This window comes from Trematomus bernacchii, unplaced genomic scaffold (genome assembly GCF_902827165.1).
Source record: "Trematomus bernacchii unplaced genomic scaffold, fTreBer1.1, whole genome shotgun sequence".
Classification (NCBI taxonomy): Eukaryota; Metazoa; Chordata; class Actinopteri; order Perciformes; family Nototheniidae; genus Trematomus; species Trematomus bernacchii.
Genome location: NW_022987564.1, coordinates 7165843 through 7181365, shown reverse-complemented (window position 1 = coordinate 7181365; position 15523 = coordinate 7165843). Strand labels below are relative to the sequence as shown.

Here is a 15523-nt window from a genome sequence, read left to right as displayed (position 1 = left end):
GACTCTGTGTGTGTGTACCGTGTGTTTGTGTGTGTGCGAGCATGGAAAGCAGACTAAGGGTTTTAAGGGTGGGTTTTTTCCACTCGTGGGGACAAGGCAGTCCAATTGTTCTTATCTTTAGCGAGCATACTGCAGTGGGAGTTTGAAGGGGAAGATCCCCGAAACAGCTCTGGGCTTACAGCAAGCCGCAGTGGGTTTAGCTCCAGTTCTTATGCTATAGTTAGACCACTGCATACAACAACACGCACGCACGCACGCACAAATAGTACATTAAAAAATGCATGCTTGAAGGTAGGAAGATGAGAAAAATGTAGCAAATAAAAAATATTTTAGGGGGAATGTGAGTGAGAGAAGATTAAAAAGCCTGAGGAGGAAATACAATGCGATAGGATGAGAGAAATAGGGTTACAAATAAATAAACAATGGAAAACAGACACAAACCTGCTGAGAAAAGTACATTTACTCGAGTATTAGACTCAAAATTAAATGAAAATGTTCATTTTAGGCTGTTTCATACTTTTAACTCACAGGTGGAGTGACTATGGTTGTCACTTTTCCCGATTAAGATTTGACATACAAAATATTAGCTAAATAAACAAAAGGATAAATATACAGTATGTCTATAGATATTTGTGGCTTGACGCCCTGTACTCAAAAGCAGTGTCTACTTCCGTCTTCATTGTTATACATTCTTTAAATGTGTCATTTCATATCAGTTACACCATATAGGAGATGTCCCCTTTAAACTACTGATCTAAGCCCAAAGAGTGAAGTGTCCTATATTGAAGGGGAAAAAAGACTCAGATCGTGCAGCAGAATATTTTTCCATCACATTAGTCCCCTCAGATTCATTTTGTGACCCTTTAGAGGGGCCCTGACCCACAGGTTGGAAACCGGTGAACTAGAATACCCAACAGGACATAAAGATGTAAAAACTAGCTACAAGGAATACTGATACACACATAATTTAATCTGTGGATTTGGAAGATTTTGAATCATATCCAATTAACAGCCGTCCCATGTGGACACACTGGCTGGTGTATTATTTATGATCTCAGTTTTGAGTTATGCATATGTAAATTCCTGAGAGCCTCTGAAACACAAACTCACAATGAAGCCGAGCTTCTTGTAGTCGCGGGTGTACATGGACTTGCGTTTCTCGATGCTGCCGCTGTTGTTAGGGTCACACTCCACGTCGAAGGCAATCCTCCGCAGCTCGAAGATGATGTCCCTCTGAGCCTGCACATGCAGAGAAGAATATTAAAGTATTTGCTTTTTTTTAAATTTAGGATGCTTCAGCCTCATCTTGGCTCTGTGGGGTCTCGCTGAGCCTGAGGCAATCTGGCCAGCAGCCAGGTCTCCACTGTTATGACTACTTTGCCAAGCTTAAATTACAGTTTGGTTTTTAAAACAGCTAGATCATGCTGAAACTGGCTCTTTTTCTCTCTTGTATGTAGACAGCTTACTATATTTATTCTTTACCTCAACTTATCCTGTGAAAAGACGAAAACAGCAATGAATTAACCCCTACAACACTTTTGTTTTCATTATAATGAACATGGGAACTGCAGATTATTTGAGGTACCACATACAACTGCCTTGCCGAAGCATCAAATGTTGACTTAAAAATGAGTGCAAGGCTTAAAGAATTGTCCGAGTAAATTGAAAAATATTGAGAGAAGGATGGAGTTCTGTTTGGTTTTGGGTTTATTGAACACCAAAGGTTAGTTTATTTATATAGCACATTGTAAGACACAAAGGCAATTCAAAGTGCTATAAAGTAGATCTAATACCCTCTCTCTGCAAGTTCCTTTAAGATGTGTCTGGGAAAAAATTACTTAAAAGTGACTTTGCTGAATCTTTGTTAACTAATTGTTTTAAGATAATGACGTTTCCCTATCCTTTCATGCATCCATACTCCTTCCTGTCGGCATCATCCCCCCACCTGGTCCTGTGGATCCATCTTGGTCATCATGCGGTCCTCCAGCAGGTTGAAGGTGAGCACCTGCAGGACGTACAGCTGGTGGGCCATCTCATCGTTGATGGGAGTGGGGCTCCGGATCACGTTCTACACGGTGTGGAGGATAGAGGAGGGGGAGGTAGAAGAGCGGGGAGTGTTAGATGTGAAAAGAGAAAGCAAAGGTGAGAGGATTGGTTTTTGGGTCAAAAGACGACACATTTTAGAGGAAGACGGTACGAGATAAGAAAAGAAATAAGAGGATTTGGGAGTGAATCACGAGGATTTGTGAGCATAAGCCAGATGAGGGAACAGGAGAGGGAGAAATGAGGTTTAACAGGGAGAGGATGAAAGAGAGAGAAGGGAACAGGTGTGAGACAGTAAGTATAGTAGATAATAACCAACGATGTGAGACAGAGGCAGAAGTGGCAGGTGTCTTTTTCCATTCTGATATCACACTGGTGCAGAGGCACAAAGCCCGAACAGAGATAAAGACAGGCACAGAGGAATACACTGGGGAAGTGAAGAGAAGGGCATGTTTAGACTTACACTGAGGATGATGGAGCGCAGCTGTTTCTGGGCAAGAATATGGGCCATCTCCTATAGAGGGAGAAAGAAAAGGAAGGATATATAGAGATAGAGAGAAAGACAGAAGGAGATGATGAGAAACAACAATACTGTATATAGACAAGCAAATATATATTTTAAAAAGATTTCTATTCAGTAATGAGAAATGAATGCGGGTAAAATAAACAAAACTGCCACAGCAGGACACTGCAAAGTATGTACGCCGCAGAAAATAAGAAAGCCATCCCAAAGAATAACTTAATCTTAAAAAAGGGACACTAAATGCACTAACTGATGTCTTCTACAGTGCATACTACAAAGTGTGCTAATCAAGGGTGCACTTACTGTCAGGGGACAATTTAGGATGTCCACAATGTGCTCATCAAACTACCATATCGTGTGCGGTGAGGAAACAAAGTCAGAGACAGAGAGACAGAGAGTGAGTGAGTGAATGGATGTGGAAAACGAGAGACTGAGAGGAGGTTAAAAAAATGGTTTTCTGTCAGTGGTGCAGCTTATGGAGGGAGAGGCAGCTGAGTCAGCAATATGGTGGGATCATAATAATAGCTTTACTCATGGTCAAGGCCTTAGAACACACACACACACACACACACACACACACACACACACACACACACACACACACACACACACACACACACACACACACACACACACACACACACACACACACACACACACACACACACACACACACACACACACACACACACACACACACACACACACACAACACACACACACACACACACACACACCACACAACACACACACACACACACCCACACACACACACACACACACACACACACACACACACACACACACACACACACACACACACACACACACACACACACACACACACACACACACACACACACACACAGCACACCACACACACACCACACACACACACACACACACACACACACACACACACACACACGCGTATAAAATAACCTGAATTGATGATCAAGTTATTATAAGTGCCTTTTCTGCTAATATGACACTTTCAGCTATGGTGTTAAGTCATATAAGTATACATGCTTGCACAGAGAAATCTTTACTCATCACCTAAAACAACCCAATAAATGTGCTTAAAATTGCTGCCAACCAACCACATGAATATGATCTAGGCAACTCAGCAAAAAATAGAAGCACTGCAATATCTGAGTGTGCTACAATCTGTATGCAGGGATGCTCTGGAGCTTAGAAGAAAAGCTGTGGGTTAGCATCATTCATTATTAATGTCAAAGCACATCGCTGGACCCCATCGTGCTGATTCAAGGAGTCATGTGACTTGCTACTGGGCAAAGTGTGATAGGTGAGAGAGCGAAGGAGGGAGAGGAGCGGAGAAATGAGAGCATGGTTGAGCGAGAATGTCACTGAGAGCAGCGGAGAGAAATGGCATGAGGGGGTTTGTTGGCCTTTAATTACTGGATTTGACTACAACACTGTTTTAACACACAGATATACACACAGTACAAATGCAGATGTGTTCAAATGTAAAGCTCACTACTTCATGAAAATGATATGCAGTTGTGTGTGCACACCGCAGCCTCACCTGTCTCTTCTCCTCAGGAGCTTTGAGGAAGAGAGCATTGATGACAGCAACAGTGTAGGTCTGAATGTCTTGATCAGTCCTGGAATTAGAAAAATAACACACACACAAGAATATTTATACATACATAGTAGTATAAAGTAGTTCATTATTGCCTGCCCATGTGGTTTGAAATGTATTTAGTACGGTGTAAGAAACATTGAATCAAAAGGAATGAATGAATCAACCTAATTAGTGTTCATACTGATCCACTTACCCTTGAAGATGAGGGATGAGCTGCCCGATAGTGATCTCTTGCGCCACCTTGTGGTAAAGATCCTGACTGTTGAGCACCATGGACTCCAGGATGGCCAGGGAGCGCTGCAGCACGGCTGTGTCCATGGCCGACTTGTTCACATAGCCGGCAATCTGCAGGAAGGACAGAGTGTGGGAGATAAAACATCTGCAGAAAACACTACACCATGAATAATTTAGTGTGCTCTCTAGGGAGAAGAGACAGCTAGGTAAAACATGGGAATATCAATTTAGGGGAAATCTGTGCTTCTACTTCATTATGATGTTCCATATACAGTAACAGCTGTTTATGTATCAAAAGGACGTGCTGTTGTTCCAGCTTTAGGAGGAAATCACATTCATTTTTACAATCAGGAACTATTTTTCTGATTATTTTCACACCACATAAATGCAGCTCAAATGCTATCAATGTTAACTAAATGTAAACCTAATTTGTGTCTATCGCCCTGTGATTTGAACCACCCCAAAATGTAATGGGTTATTATTTGGGCCATGCTACATCCTCTCCCTAAGGTTCATGAAAACCAGACCAGAAGTTTTTCCATTATCCTGCTGACAAACAGACACACAGAAAGTTCCCTGAAATGTGAAACATTTTCCTGGCTGACCTTCTTGATGAAGGCCACAGAGAAAGTGTCCCAGGAGACGATGCCGTGGTCCATCAGCTCCACGAAGGCCGTCAGAGTGAAGGACAGCAGGTCGCCAAAACTAAAAAAACAACACACACAGACACATAATAGACCACAGGAAACTTCTCTTCAGCAGATGGCTTGGAGCAGTGAAAAGCTGCACAGCCCAGATGGCTCCAAACATAACGAGGAATAAGCGGTCAGCAGAGAGAGAGAGACAGAGAGGTGGCGGCGAGGAAAGAGAGGGGGCAGAAGTACATGAGATCAATGCTGCAACCAGGCTTGCTGAAAAAAAGACAGAAATATAACAGAGACAGGGAGAGAGGAAGACATGGAAAGAGGTTTGCGATGCAGTGCAGACAGACTGGCCTTCAAGAAACAGCCGGGGCCGTCAGAGGGCCAGCAGGGGCCGGGGGGGGGGCAGCGCGGAGCGGAGGTCAGTCAGGACCAGATAGCTACATTATAGAGTGAAGTCATGCAGTTACACAAATATCAGGAGAAATAAATCACTGTGTGAGAAGAAATGTAACAATCATAATAGGTTTAGACTTGCACAACTTATAGTAAACTGAAAAGATTAAAGTTAATTCTGCTATTTTGTGGTACGAAACTGTTTAGGTCGGTGGCTGTAAACTCCTAGTTTTATGATTTCACCTTTCTGTTTTACATTACTGACCTCTACTGCTTAAGACTGGCATTGCAGCAACATCCTGCAGGCTTCTGTTTGTTATTCCTTTATGAACCAGATATATTTTTACTATAGTACTGGCATTGCGTCGAGGTGATATTTTAAGTCAAAAATATCTTACATCCTAATAACACAAATCTTGGCTTTAATTGATTAAGAAATAATCTGACAATGCAGTTTCTTATTTCATAAAGAAAAGTAAAGTTAGTTTGAGATTCAGCCACGAAAAATAAACAAAAATGACTCAAAGAAAATGGTAAAAATAGGTTTTCAGGACAGAGATATTTAAACAGTGGATGAACAGAGAGCATTATGGGTCAGTGTGCTGCATTGCATGGCAGGTGATTAGTGAACAGTTCAATTAGTAACCCACAGGTATAAAATACTTTTGCAGATGGTACCCGGCATTTAGATGACATACTGTAGTTAAATATACAATGCTTTATGAAGTTGTAGACATAAGAGGATAGATTAGAGTAAAGGAAACCCTGTTGATGCATGGATGATGTTCCCATGGGCATGGAGGCTTTTGCTAATAATGTTGAAGAGAAAGTAAGAATAGTAGAGGAATGACAGAAATTCCCATCACCTTGACCAGCACTTTTTTTAAGAATACCAAGATTTATAAAGATTTATTTATGATAGAAGTAATAAATGATCAATATGCACTTAACCATCAATAAAAAAAAAAGTGTTTTAATTAATGTCTTATTCCTTTACGTCTTTAGAAATAAATCTTGGCTTTCTTTTAGTCTGTGTTGTAGAATTAGGAAGTCGTTGGTTGTCCAAAACCACATGCAAGGAATTAAAGGGACACACTGCTTTGGAAATTGAAGCCTTAGAAAGTGTTACACATCATTTCCCATGAGGCACTGGGGCTAGAGTCTTAACCATGCAGACTCAGCCAGCAGGTTAGGAAGAGCACAGAGCCATTACCCGGCCGGGGGGGGAAAGGGGCGGGGGCTTACCAGGGCTTCATTATCTTCTGTAGTTTCTGATAGCGTCTGCAAAGATTTGAAAAACTTGTGTGTCAAAGATGGAAAACAAACAACTCAAACCTATTAACCAGCTCACAGCAGGGATCGAAACACATCACAATCATGGGGTCAAGTTAAACTGCTAAAACATATATGACTTATCGTATAAATTCAGACAGAAGCAACCTCAATATTTCATTTAACATAAACGTTTTGCTGCAAACCTTCCTGTCACACAGCGTTTAGGTAGAGAAGACAATGCACAGACATGAGGAAACATTTTCATTAAACCTGTAAAGATACAAACTATGTTATGAATGAAATGCTGTAGAATTTTACTTTCACATCCAAATAAAAAAAACTCAATGCAGTGGTGTGTCCTCGTTACTCTGTTTAGCCCAGGCTTTCCAGGGACTATTTCTTCAGTAGAAAGTAGTTCCAATGAAATGTTTGACTGTTTTTTAATGTGATTTCTCGAAATACAATTGCAATCAACCTCCCTTGTATTTGCGTGGCAGCAGAACTCTCAGAGACATTGCACGGAAATATATAATTAGCGGGAATCAGAAAAGGTTTTCTCTTATTTTATTTAAGTAGACCGAAAAACTCTACTAAAATCTCTCTTCCCATTATTTTTTAAAGCACCAACACTGTTCATAAGCTAGTTGAAGTTGCACCGTACATCCTAATCACATACAGAGTCAAAGCTTTAAATGTTTCATGTTCCAGTCAGTAGAGGGCGATATCTGCCCTTCACTGGTGTTGCTTGTGTGGGCAACGGGCTGCAGTGTGCCAGCTCATTTCCACATGAATAAAGTACAACATCTCTGGCAGAAGCACTCGATCACAGCACCGCTCTGCCCTCGAGAGTCTCCAGCACTGAGCCTCTTGAATAATTACAGTTCACCAAGTTGGTTGGCAGGCACACTAATGAGTGTGTGTGTTCTTGTGTGTGTCAGACACTGATACCTATCTGCATGTCTGTTTCATAAGCTCCTTCTGTTGAGATGGAAATGCAGCAAAGCCACTTGCTCTCTCTCTCTCCCTCTCTCTCTCTCTCTCTCACAGACACGCACACACACCACTCTAAAACTCTCCAGTGCTGAATAACTGATGTGATGGTAATCTACATAAAAATATACTTGATGAAAGAGCCAGATGAAGAGTGGAGTCAACATCAGTGCTGCTGTGGTGGCTCCTGGCAGTAAGATCAAACAAGGGTCAAATATTTTCTAATTCGAACATTATTTGCAAAAAGAGGCTTCAATGATTTCCAGTCAAATTGTCAAAGTGAGCGTAATGTAAGCCGTCTCATACAGAGAAACTGTTAAGTGGTTTCTGTTGTAGAGGAGATGTTAAATATCTGATTGTTATTTGAGCTTTTAAGCACATACAGTACAAAATAATAAGGCGCATGAAAGGACAAATCATTTTGCTTTCATTGGAGGTTTGTTCAAGTGAAGAATCTAGCACACATAATAGTTTGCAGAGCCCCCTAAAAGTCTCAGTGTGTGCTTGTGTCTTGAACTCAAGTGTTTGAGTTTCTCTGGTGTGCATGAGTAAGGGCGTGCTTGACCTCGTGTGAGTGTTAGTTTACAACTCGAGTGCGTCTTAGAGCCGACTCATTATGCAAGCAAACATTTCTTCAATCTATTTCTTCTCTCGCTGGGGCAAAAGGGATGAATAATGAAAGTCGCATGAGGCAGAAAACGAGAGCGTCTCAGGCTGCCGCCCTCCCTGCCAGTTTGCACCGTATGTCTGCACGTTTGCACTCCGACTGTAGCTATCCTCTGGGCTTTCACTGTGGCTGGCAATCACAGTTTGCTAACAGACACACACAAACACAAACACACACACACACACACACACGCACACACAAACACCTCCCACTGGCATCACGGCTGAGAAACTCCACCTCAGCGAAAAATGTCCTCACTTTAACCTTCATTTGAGACCGTCTCCAGGGCACCCCACTCACAACACACACACACGCACACACTTTTTGGATCTGCTGAACAGGCAAAAACCAGTGCTCTGTTCTCAGTCAGTGGTTAAATATCACCATCATTGTCAAAAAGTAAAAAAGGAGCCCTTAGGCATGTTCTTCACAAGCCACTTCTTCTCTTTTTCTCTGTGGATTAGCAGTACGCTCAACTGCACGTAACCACATTTTGCTTCCTCAAAAAAGATTTTACATAAAGACAGAGAGAACTGGTCAGGTCAGACTCCTTGTGTTCTCATGATACAACTAATGCCGGTATATATTGTTGATAGGGAAGACGACATCAACAAGATTGAGAAAAATCTCAGTGTTGTTCTCCTGTTTGGTTTGATATCTCACAAAACAACATGTATTTTTACTCTAAGGCAGTGAAGTAATGTTTACAGGGTGCTTTCTATCAGTGATTGCACAGCAGCAGTTTTCTCTTCAGCAGCTAGCCAGTCACAAGGGGAACAATGGAAACAAGATGACTTCAAGAACACAGACACAGCCTGGAAATGACACATCTATCCAGTATTGTTTTCAAACACTACAGCATGCTGAACTACCATCAATTCTACAAAGGGCCAGCTGTAACCCATGATGCAAATGAATAGATCTAGATTCATGTGATGATTTGACAAGTCAATCAGCTGCGTTTGAACTTAACCAATCAGAATGCACAGTGCAACTCCAAAGAACTCATCCTGGCCTCAGATCTGTACGGGTGGGATACTCTTCAAACTAATGATTACCGAGAAATGGACAATAACTCCAGAAAGCCAGATTGGATCAGAAATCATGAGCAGAGCTCCCACTGTAAATCTATATTCTTCAAAGTGTTCCATATATCTCTACGAAACTCATGACACAAAGAGGAATGAGAAATGGTGTGAGGGTGAGAAAACCACTACAGTGGAGTAAATCGATATCATCGAAAGAGATAGAGATAGAAAATGGACTCACTCTGTCCCACTCTCCACCATCTGAGTGAGCAGGGAGATGCCGTCCAGGTTGATGAACTCTTGAGCGAAGGTGATGTCCCTCGAGGCGTTGGCCAGGTCCTTCAGAGACTCCAGCTTGGCGTCCATGCTGGTAGACTGGATCCGTTCGTGAAGCTGGACTGCAGTCTGGTACTAAAATGGGACAATGTGAGGGGGGGGGGGACATGCATTTAAAAGAGGTTTCTCCCTTTTGCAGAGTCTTACTCAAAAAGGACAGTATTCTAAGAAATGAACTTACAGGAGAGGTGGTCAAGCGCAGAATAGATCCATTCTTTATGTCATTGCGATTCTGTGAAGATTAACCAAGATAAAAGAGGTAAGTGAACACCTGAGGCACAATTTTCTCTTACCTTGGATACGGCTGGCGAGAGTTAAAACAGATAACCAAACCTTTTCTGTGATGTAGAAATTTGTGGCATCAGCAATCTGCAGAGCAAAGCTTTCATGGTTCCCCAGGGACCACCTAAAAGCCATTGAGTGGAGAGGGGGAAAAAACATTGCATAATTGGTATTAAATGTGGAGAACATCTTGTGTAAAATACAGCTAATAGAATGTATTTATGGAAATCCAGAAAGAAGGGTTTTGTAAGAAGCCTTAGGTGAATTACTTTCAAATTCAAAGGCATGCAGACTTACCCCTCACACACTTCTTTAATGATGGCTGAGAGAGGCTTTTTCTGTGGGGAAAGGCAAAACTACATTCAGTCCACAGTTTCTAAAACAGTATTCAAGTCAGAGTCCGCTGTAATTATTTTATATTACAGGACTGGCACAATGAGAGGCTGGCGTTCAGGAGCCTGTATTTAACCGTCCGACTTCTGATGTGGGATCAGTGACCATGTCTGTGTTTCATTGGATGTGAAGCTCTTTCCAGATCAGCGGCTGTGACACTCTGCTCCACAGAGGTCGACAGCAACCAAGAGGCTTTACTCAAGTACTTTTCTACAATAAGTTCAAGATAGAGGCTTTTTTACTTTACTTCCCTTCGTGTCCCTTCTTCGCTCAGTTGCACAATAGCTACACCATATTTTTGGCAACGAAAAGCTCAAGTCCTAGGCTCCTCCAACAGTGCAACATACTTAAGAAATAAAGCAGTGTCTTCAGAAGAAGGTCCACAGGATCATCAATAATCTATTCTATGAAACACTGTATTCTGGACTCTTTTGTACAACATTAGCATCTTATTGATTCAACTATGGTAAGGCTGGTTATGTTTAATCATTTTTGATGTCCTTGCCAATGTGATACACATGTTTAGGTATTAAAGAAAATCGTTTTGACATTTTGAATAATGATGTTCTAACTTATACCCTTATACTGCCAAATGCCGCAATGGGTGCTTTTCATTAAGTTAACTTCCTCCTTGCTTCCTTCACGGAGAGGAGAGGAAGCCAAATCTGCCAAATGGGAAATCTTTTTTGATGACGTGCTGCAGCTTTGTGTCACATGTGGAGGGATGACATTCATACGCCAAGCGCTACTTGATAGAAAAACGTATTTGTAGGATACACTGGGGTTTCCTCGCTCCAAGCTCCTCCAGAAACCACCTCACTCCTCTTCCCCTCGAGGTGGGTTTAAGAGGTTTGCTTAAGATCCTCCATGTTGGAGTTGCATTATGGGAAATCCAGCAATTGAGGAGTTTGACCTGCACTAGATAATGGGATAGTTTGCCTCTATTGCTGAATTTCTGACCATACTTTTGGTTTTTCTCTCTATTCTGTTCTTGGTGAGTTGTTATGAAGGTGCGATGCTCAATCTCTGGAAAGATGGGTAAGGGTCTCCCACTGTGCAGAACATAAGCTTTTCTAAAGTCACAAGTGTGTGCACAAACTCACACAGCTACAAATACGCACACTACCAAACACACAGAGAAAAATAAGTTAGCATCTGTATGCAGTCACAGTGTATGAAACATTATGAATGTCAGTGTGATTGTAGTGTTGTTTCTCTGGGAATTACCCTGAAGAGGCTTCTTCAAAAGAACAAAAGCTGAAGTGATGAAGATGTACAGAGGGAAGAGAGTGGTGGCAGGATGATGGACATACAGTATATGGCAGGGGAACAAAGGCAGAGGGGGGACAGAAGAGGAGGGAGGGGGTTTATGTGAACAAAAGATAAGAAAAAGTGAGAAATACGCAAACTGAATGAGATGAAAGGAAAACAACAGCAAACACAGAAAGCCGGAGAGTGGATGATAATTGTTAGTGAGAGCAGGAGAGTGGTTGCTGAACACCGAGAGCGACGGATTAAAGGAAAATGAAGAGCAAGCAAAGTACATATGGAAGGATGAGGCGACAAATATAAGCAGTGTGTGTGCATAATGCCATACAGTATTAACTTAGTCTCCGCTCGCTCGCCACCGCTGTCATCCTGCAGGCTCTCTGGGAGCTACAGTATGCTGTTAGACTGCAGTGACTACACACACACACACGGACGGGTTTAAACAAGCTAATTTAGGACATTTTTCATGTTCAATCACAATGCATTGGTATGTCCTGAAAAAATATATATAATACATGCCTCTGACAATAAAATATCGATAAAATCACAAATTTACACGATGCAATATGCCATACAAACGCGTAGGAACATCATTAATCTAGATTTTTACAGCCAATTATCGGTATGTCATGGATCTGCTTCAGCTTTTTTGATAGCAAATTATAAAAATGCTCCATCATCAAAGAAAGCGCAAAGGTTTGCAATATTTTTGAAGACGTTAAACCACTTGTGCTTTGCTTGGAGCAATCCCTTCTCTCATACATGATCAAAGCTTTTCCCAAGCTTTTTGAACTGTATTATTAATAAACTAATACATATACATTTGGGGCGGTTAATTATGGCAATTATGTGGCTATTAATTATAAATATATATTCCTTTAATTAATAAAATATTAGCACATGTGCAAAATGTAGAAGTTATTAGGAAAACATTTGACTTAAATGAGTTTAATGTGTTGCTTCTGTATTACTTATGCTAACCTTAAATCTCTTTCCTATGTGAGGCCCTTTCATATGTACTCTTCTATCAAATTGTATTCTCAAACAATTACTATTGGTAAGTGTTTCAGCTGTACGTTCAAATATGTGTTCTTCTTGTTTGTGTATAAGTCTCTTTTGAAAAAAATTAAACCTCAACAGAGATGTGTTTGTTTAAGATAGATTCAAAATATCGACATCATCATACACAGCCTGTTTTAGTTACAAAATTATTTTGTTGAATTTAAATCTAGCATTAAAAGGTAGGGTAAGTAATTCACTTCAGAAACACTTTTTGTTATATTCCATGGAATGCTCTTAACATCCCGATAGCAATGAATACATTAAATGCTTTGACAATAAATACATTAAAAAATGTCATCTGTGGAAGCCATGGCGCTGTAAAAAGCACAACCAATCGGCCCGGCTAAAATAACTGGATGGCCTACCTGCCTGTCAGCCTTCAATCGGGGCACAAACTTATCTCGTGCCCTCATTGGTCATGTGCGCGTTCGTGTGTGTTGGAGGAGGGGCTCTGTAAGGAAGTCTGAAGGGGCAGATTTTCTTCGGCTGCGTACTTTCAAATTCTAGCGCACTCGAGCTGGTTTCTCCATTCTTACCTACCCTACCTTTAACCTTAATTAATTTATGTTCATCTTTTTACCTCTGAGGACTTTACCAACGCTTTCATCATCCAGGAGTTTCAGCACCTCCACTTTCCCTCTACTCGTCCTTTTCATACTGCCCTGTTTGCACTCCCACAACATCTTCCTCTCCCTCACTACTACTGCAACCCACAAAGTAAGGAGTATTCACCTTGTGCGTTGGCAAACATGTGTAAAGCAAAGACGTCATCTACAATAACACATTATATATTGAATTCAACTTATATTAAGGGGTTCTTTGCCATCTATGAGCTCCTAAGCTCCTAAGCTCCTGTTATCTGACACAGTGTCTCTTTGTTAGTGGAAGGATAACAAGTACACATCCTCTCTTTCCGAGGTCCTTCAGTTGCACAACACTCACACTTCACCAGCTAGTACCAATGACTGATGGCAGCATTGTCATAACAGACATTCAAACCATTACGACACACAAGGATGCATTTTGTTTTACACTTCTTGAACTGATTTATTTCATTCTAGATTCAAAAAGTATGCACAAACAATTCCCAGCAATGGCCATAAGGAATTCAATAATTAAATCTCATTTTGGGTTTCTTAACAAGTTTTGTTTTTGACTGATTTAGTGACTAAAGCATGTTCGGGGGTAAAACAACTTATATTTTACAGATGATCACAATGAGTAATGAGCCTCTAGATCATTTGTATCTGATTGTTCAGTTCCTGTCAGCTCTACACAGCCTTTCAGCTTCTAACAGCTCATCCTTTTCAATTTTCAGATGTAACGTTATTGTTTTGAGTCACGCTAATCACCCTCTATTGTCTGTATACTAGCCTATCTGCTCAGCATCACAGCAGACAACAAAGTAAGCGATTAGCTGTTTAATATAGCAGAGCATTTAGAAGCTAAGATATTTCCCTGCAAAGTTGGTGGAGAACAAAGCAGAGGTACAAACAGAGTGAAAAACTGGACTTAGTTTCATTATATGGCCACAGTAAACTAAACTCTGCTTATATATTCTCTACCGACAGACATCAGCAGCCCTCTCACCTTGTCCTCTACCTGCTCTCTATTACATTTCTAAAAAACAATAACATTAAAATGCTTATTACAATTGCCTGCATTTATACCAATTTCCCAGCATCCAAACTCAAATGTCATACTTTCATGCCCATGGGGCATTGCAGGTATTTCGAGAGATGCAGTGTGTTTTATGGACACACACACAAACACACACACATACTGCAGAGGAGCAAACGCAAACACACAGAGAAAAAAGCAAGGATGAATCCCCATGCAAAGTGATACACAAACACAGAGATGTTAAGCAAACACAAATGCATGAATAGTAACAAGTATGCGTGTTGCCACACAAACACACCCACGCACAATTTCACTTATGCAGAGTCGAACCCACGTAAACAAACAAAAATACACGCACACATTGGCAATACACACACACACGCACAGACACACACACTTTCTTTGGGTCTCAAGACAGCGCGAGCAGCTGAAGCCCACTCCCCATGGCATGACTCAGACAGACATATGCTGCTGCAGGGCCTATTGTACGGAGGAGATGCGGAGGGGGGGGGGGGGGGGGGGGGGGGGGGGGGGGGGGGGGGGCAGCAGAGGTGGGGGCTGATGGAGAATAAGGGAGGAGGAGGCACAGCAGCACAAGTTTTACAGTTACAACAAAAGACGGGGAGGAGGAGTGAGGAGGGGGAACGAACAGAAGAGAAAGCAAAAGATAGGAGGAACAAGAGAGAGGTGACAGGGAGAGATAAGAGAATTAGAGAAAAGTGGAGGGATGGGAGGAAGTGAAGTGGCTTCTTTTAAGCGAAAGAAAGACCTAACTGGAGCTAAAGACGTTAAACAATACAGACTGCATGAGCCCTGCTGATAAGGGGTCATTAAATACCAACAACTACATCCCTAAGTCCACACTGAAGTGCCTGAAGGACTCCATGGCAGCAGGTCAATGTTTCATTCACTGGCTCATCCATTGAGAAGGGAAATCATGGCTCCAGTTGCCACAGTGACTCATGGCTTTTACAATACAAATACACACACACACACACACACACACACACACACACACACACACACACACACACACACACACACACACACACACACACACACACACACACACACACACACACACACACACACACACCACACACACACACACACACACACACACACACACACACACACACACACACACACACACAC

The 15523-nt window shown here is 41.6% G+C and overlaps 1 protein-coding gene across 3 annotated transcripts in view; it reads right to left on the bottom strand.

The window, feature by feature from the left end:
- elmo1 (engulfment and cell motility 1 (ced-12 homolog, C. elegans)) overlaps nt 1-15523 on the bottom strand; it is a 93047-nt gene that overhangs the window by 45425 nt on the left and 32099 nt on the right. For all 3 annotated transcript variants that reach the window (XM_034124474.1, XM_034124473.1, XM_034124475.1), the window contains exons 3-13: nt 10319-10359; nt 10073-10145; nt 9921-9971; nt 9645-9814; nt 6689-6724; nt 5012-5111; nt 4366-4517; nt 4113-4191; nt 2507-2557; nt 1946-2068; nt 1111-1239 (exon numbers count right to left, since the gene is read on the bottom strand). In XM_034124474.1, coding sequence (XP_033980365.1) covers nt 1111-1239; nt 1946-2068; nt 2507-2557; nt 4113-4191; nt 4366-4517; nt 5012-5111; nt 6689-6724; nt 9645-9814; nt 9921-9971; nt 10073-10145; nt 10319-10359 — 1005 coding nt within the window. The remainder of the gene's footprint in view (nt 1-1110; nt 1240-1945; nt 2069-2506; nt 2558-4112; nt 4192-4365; nt 4518-5011; nt 5112-6688; nt 6725-9644; nt 9815-9920; nt 9972-10072; nt 10146-10318; nt 10360-15523) is intronic.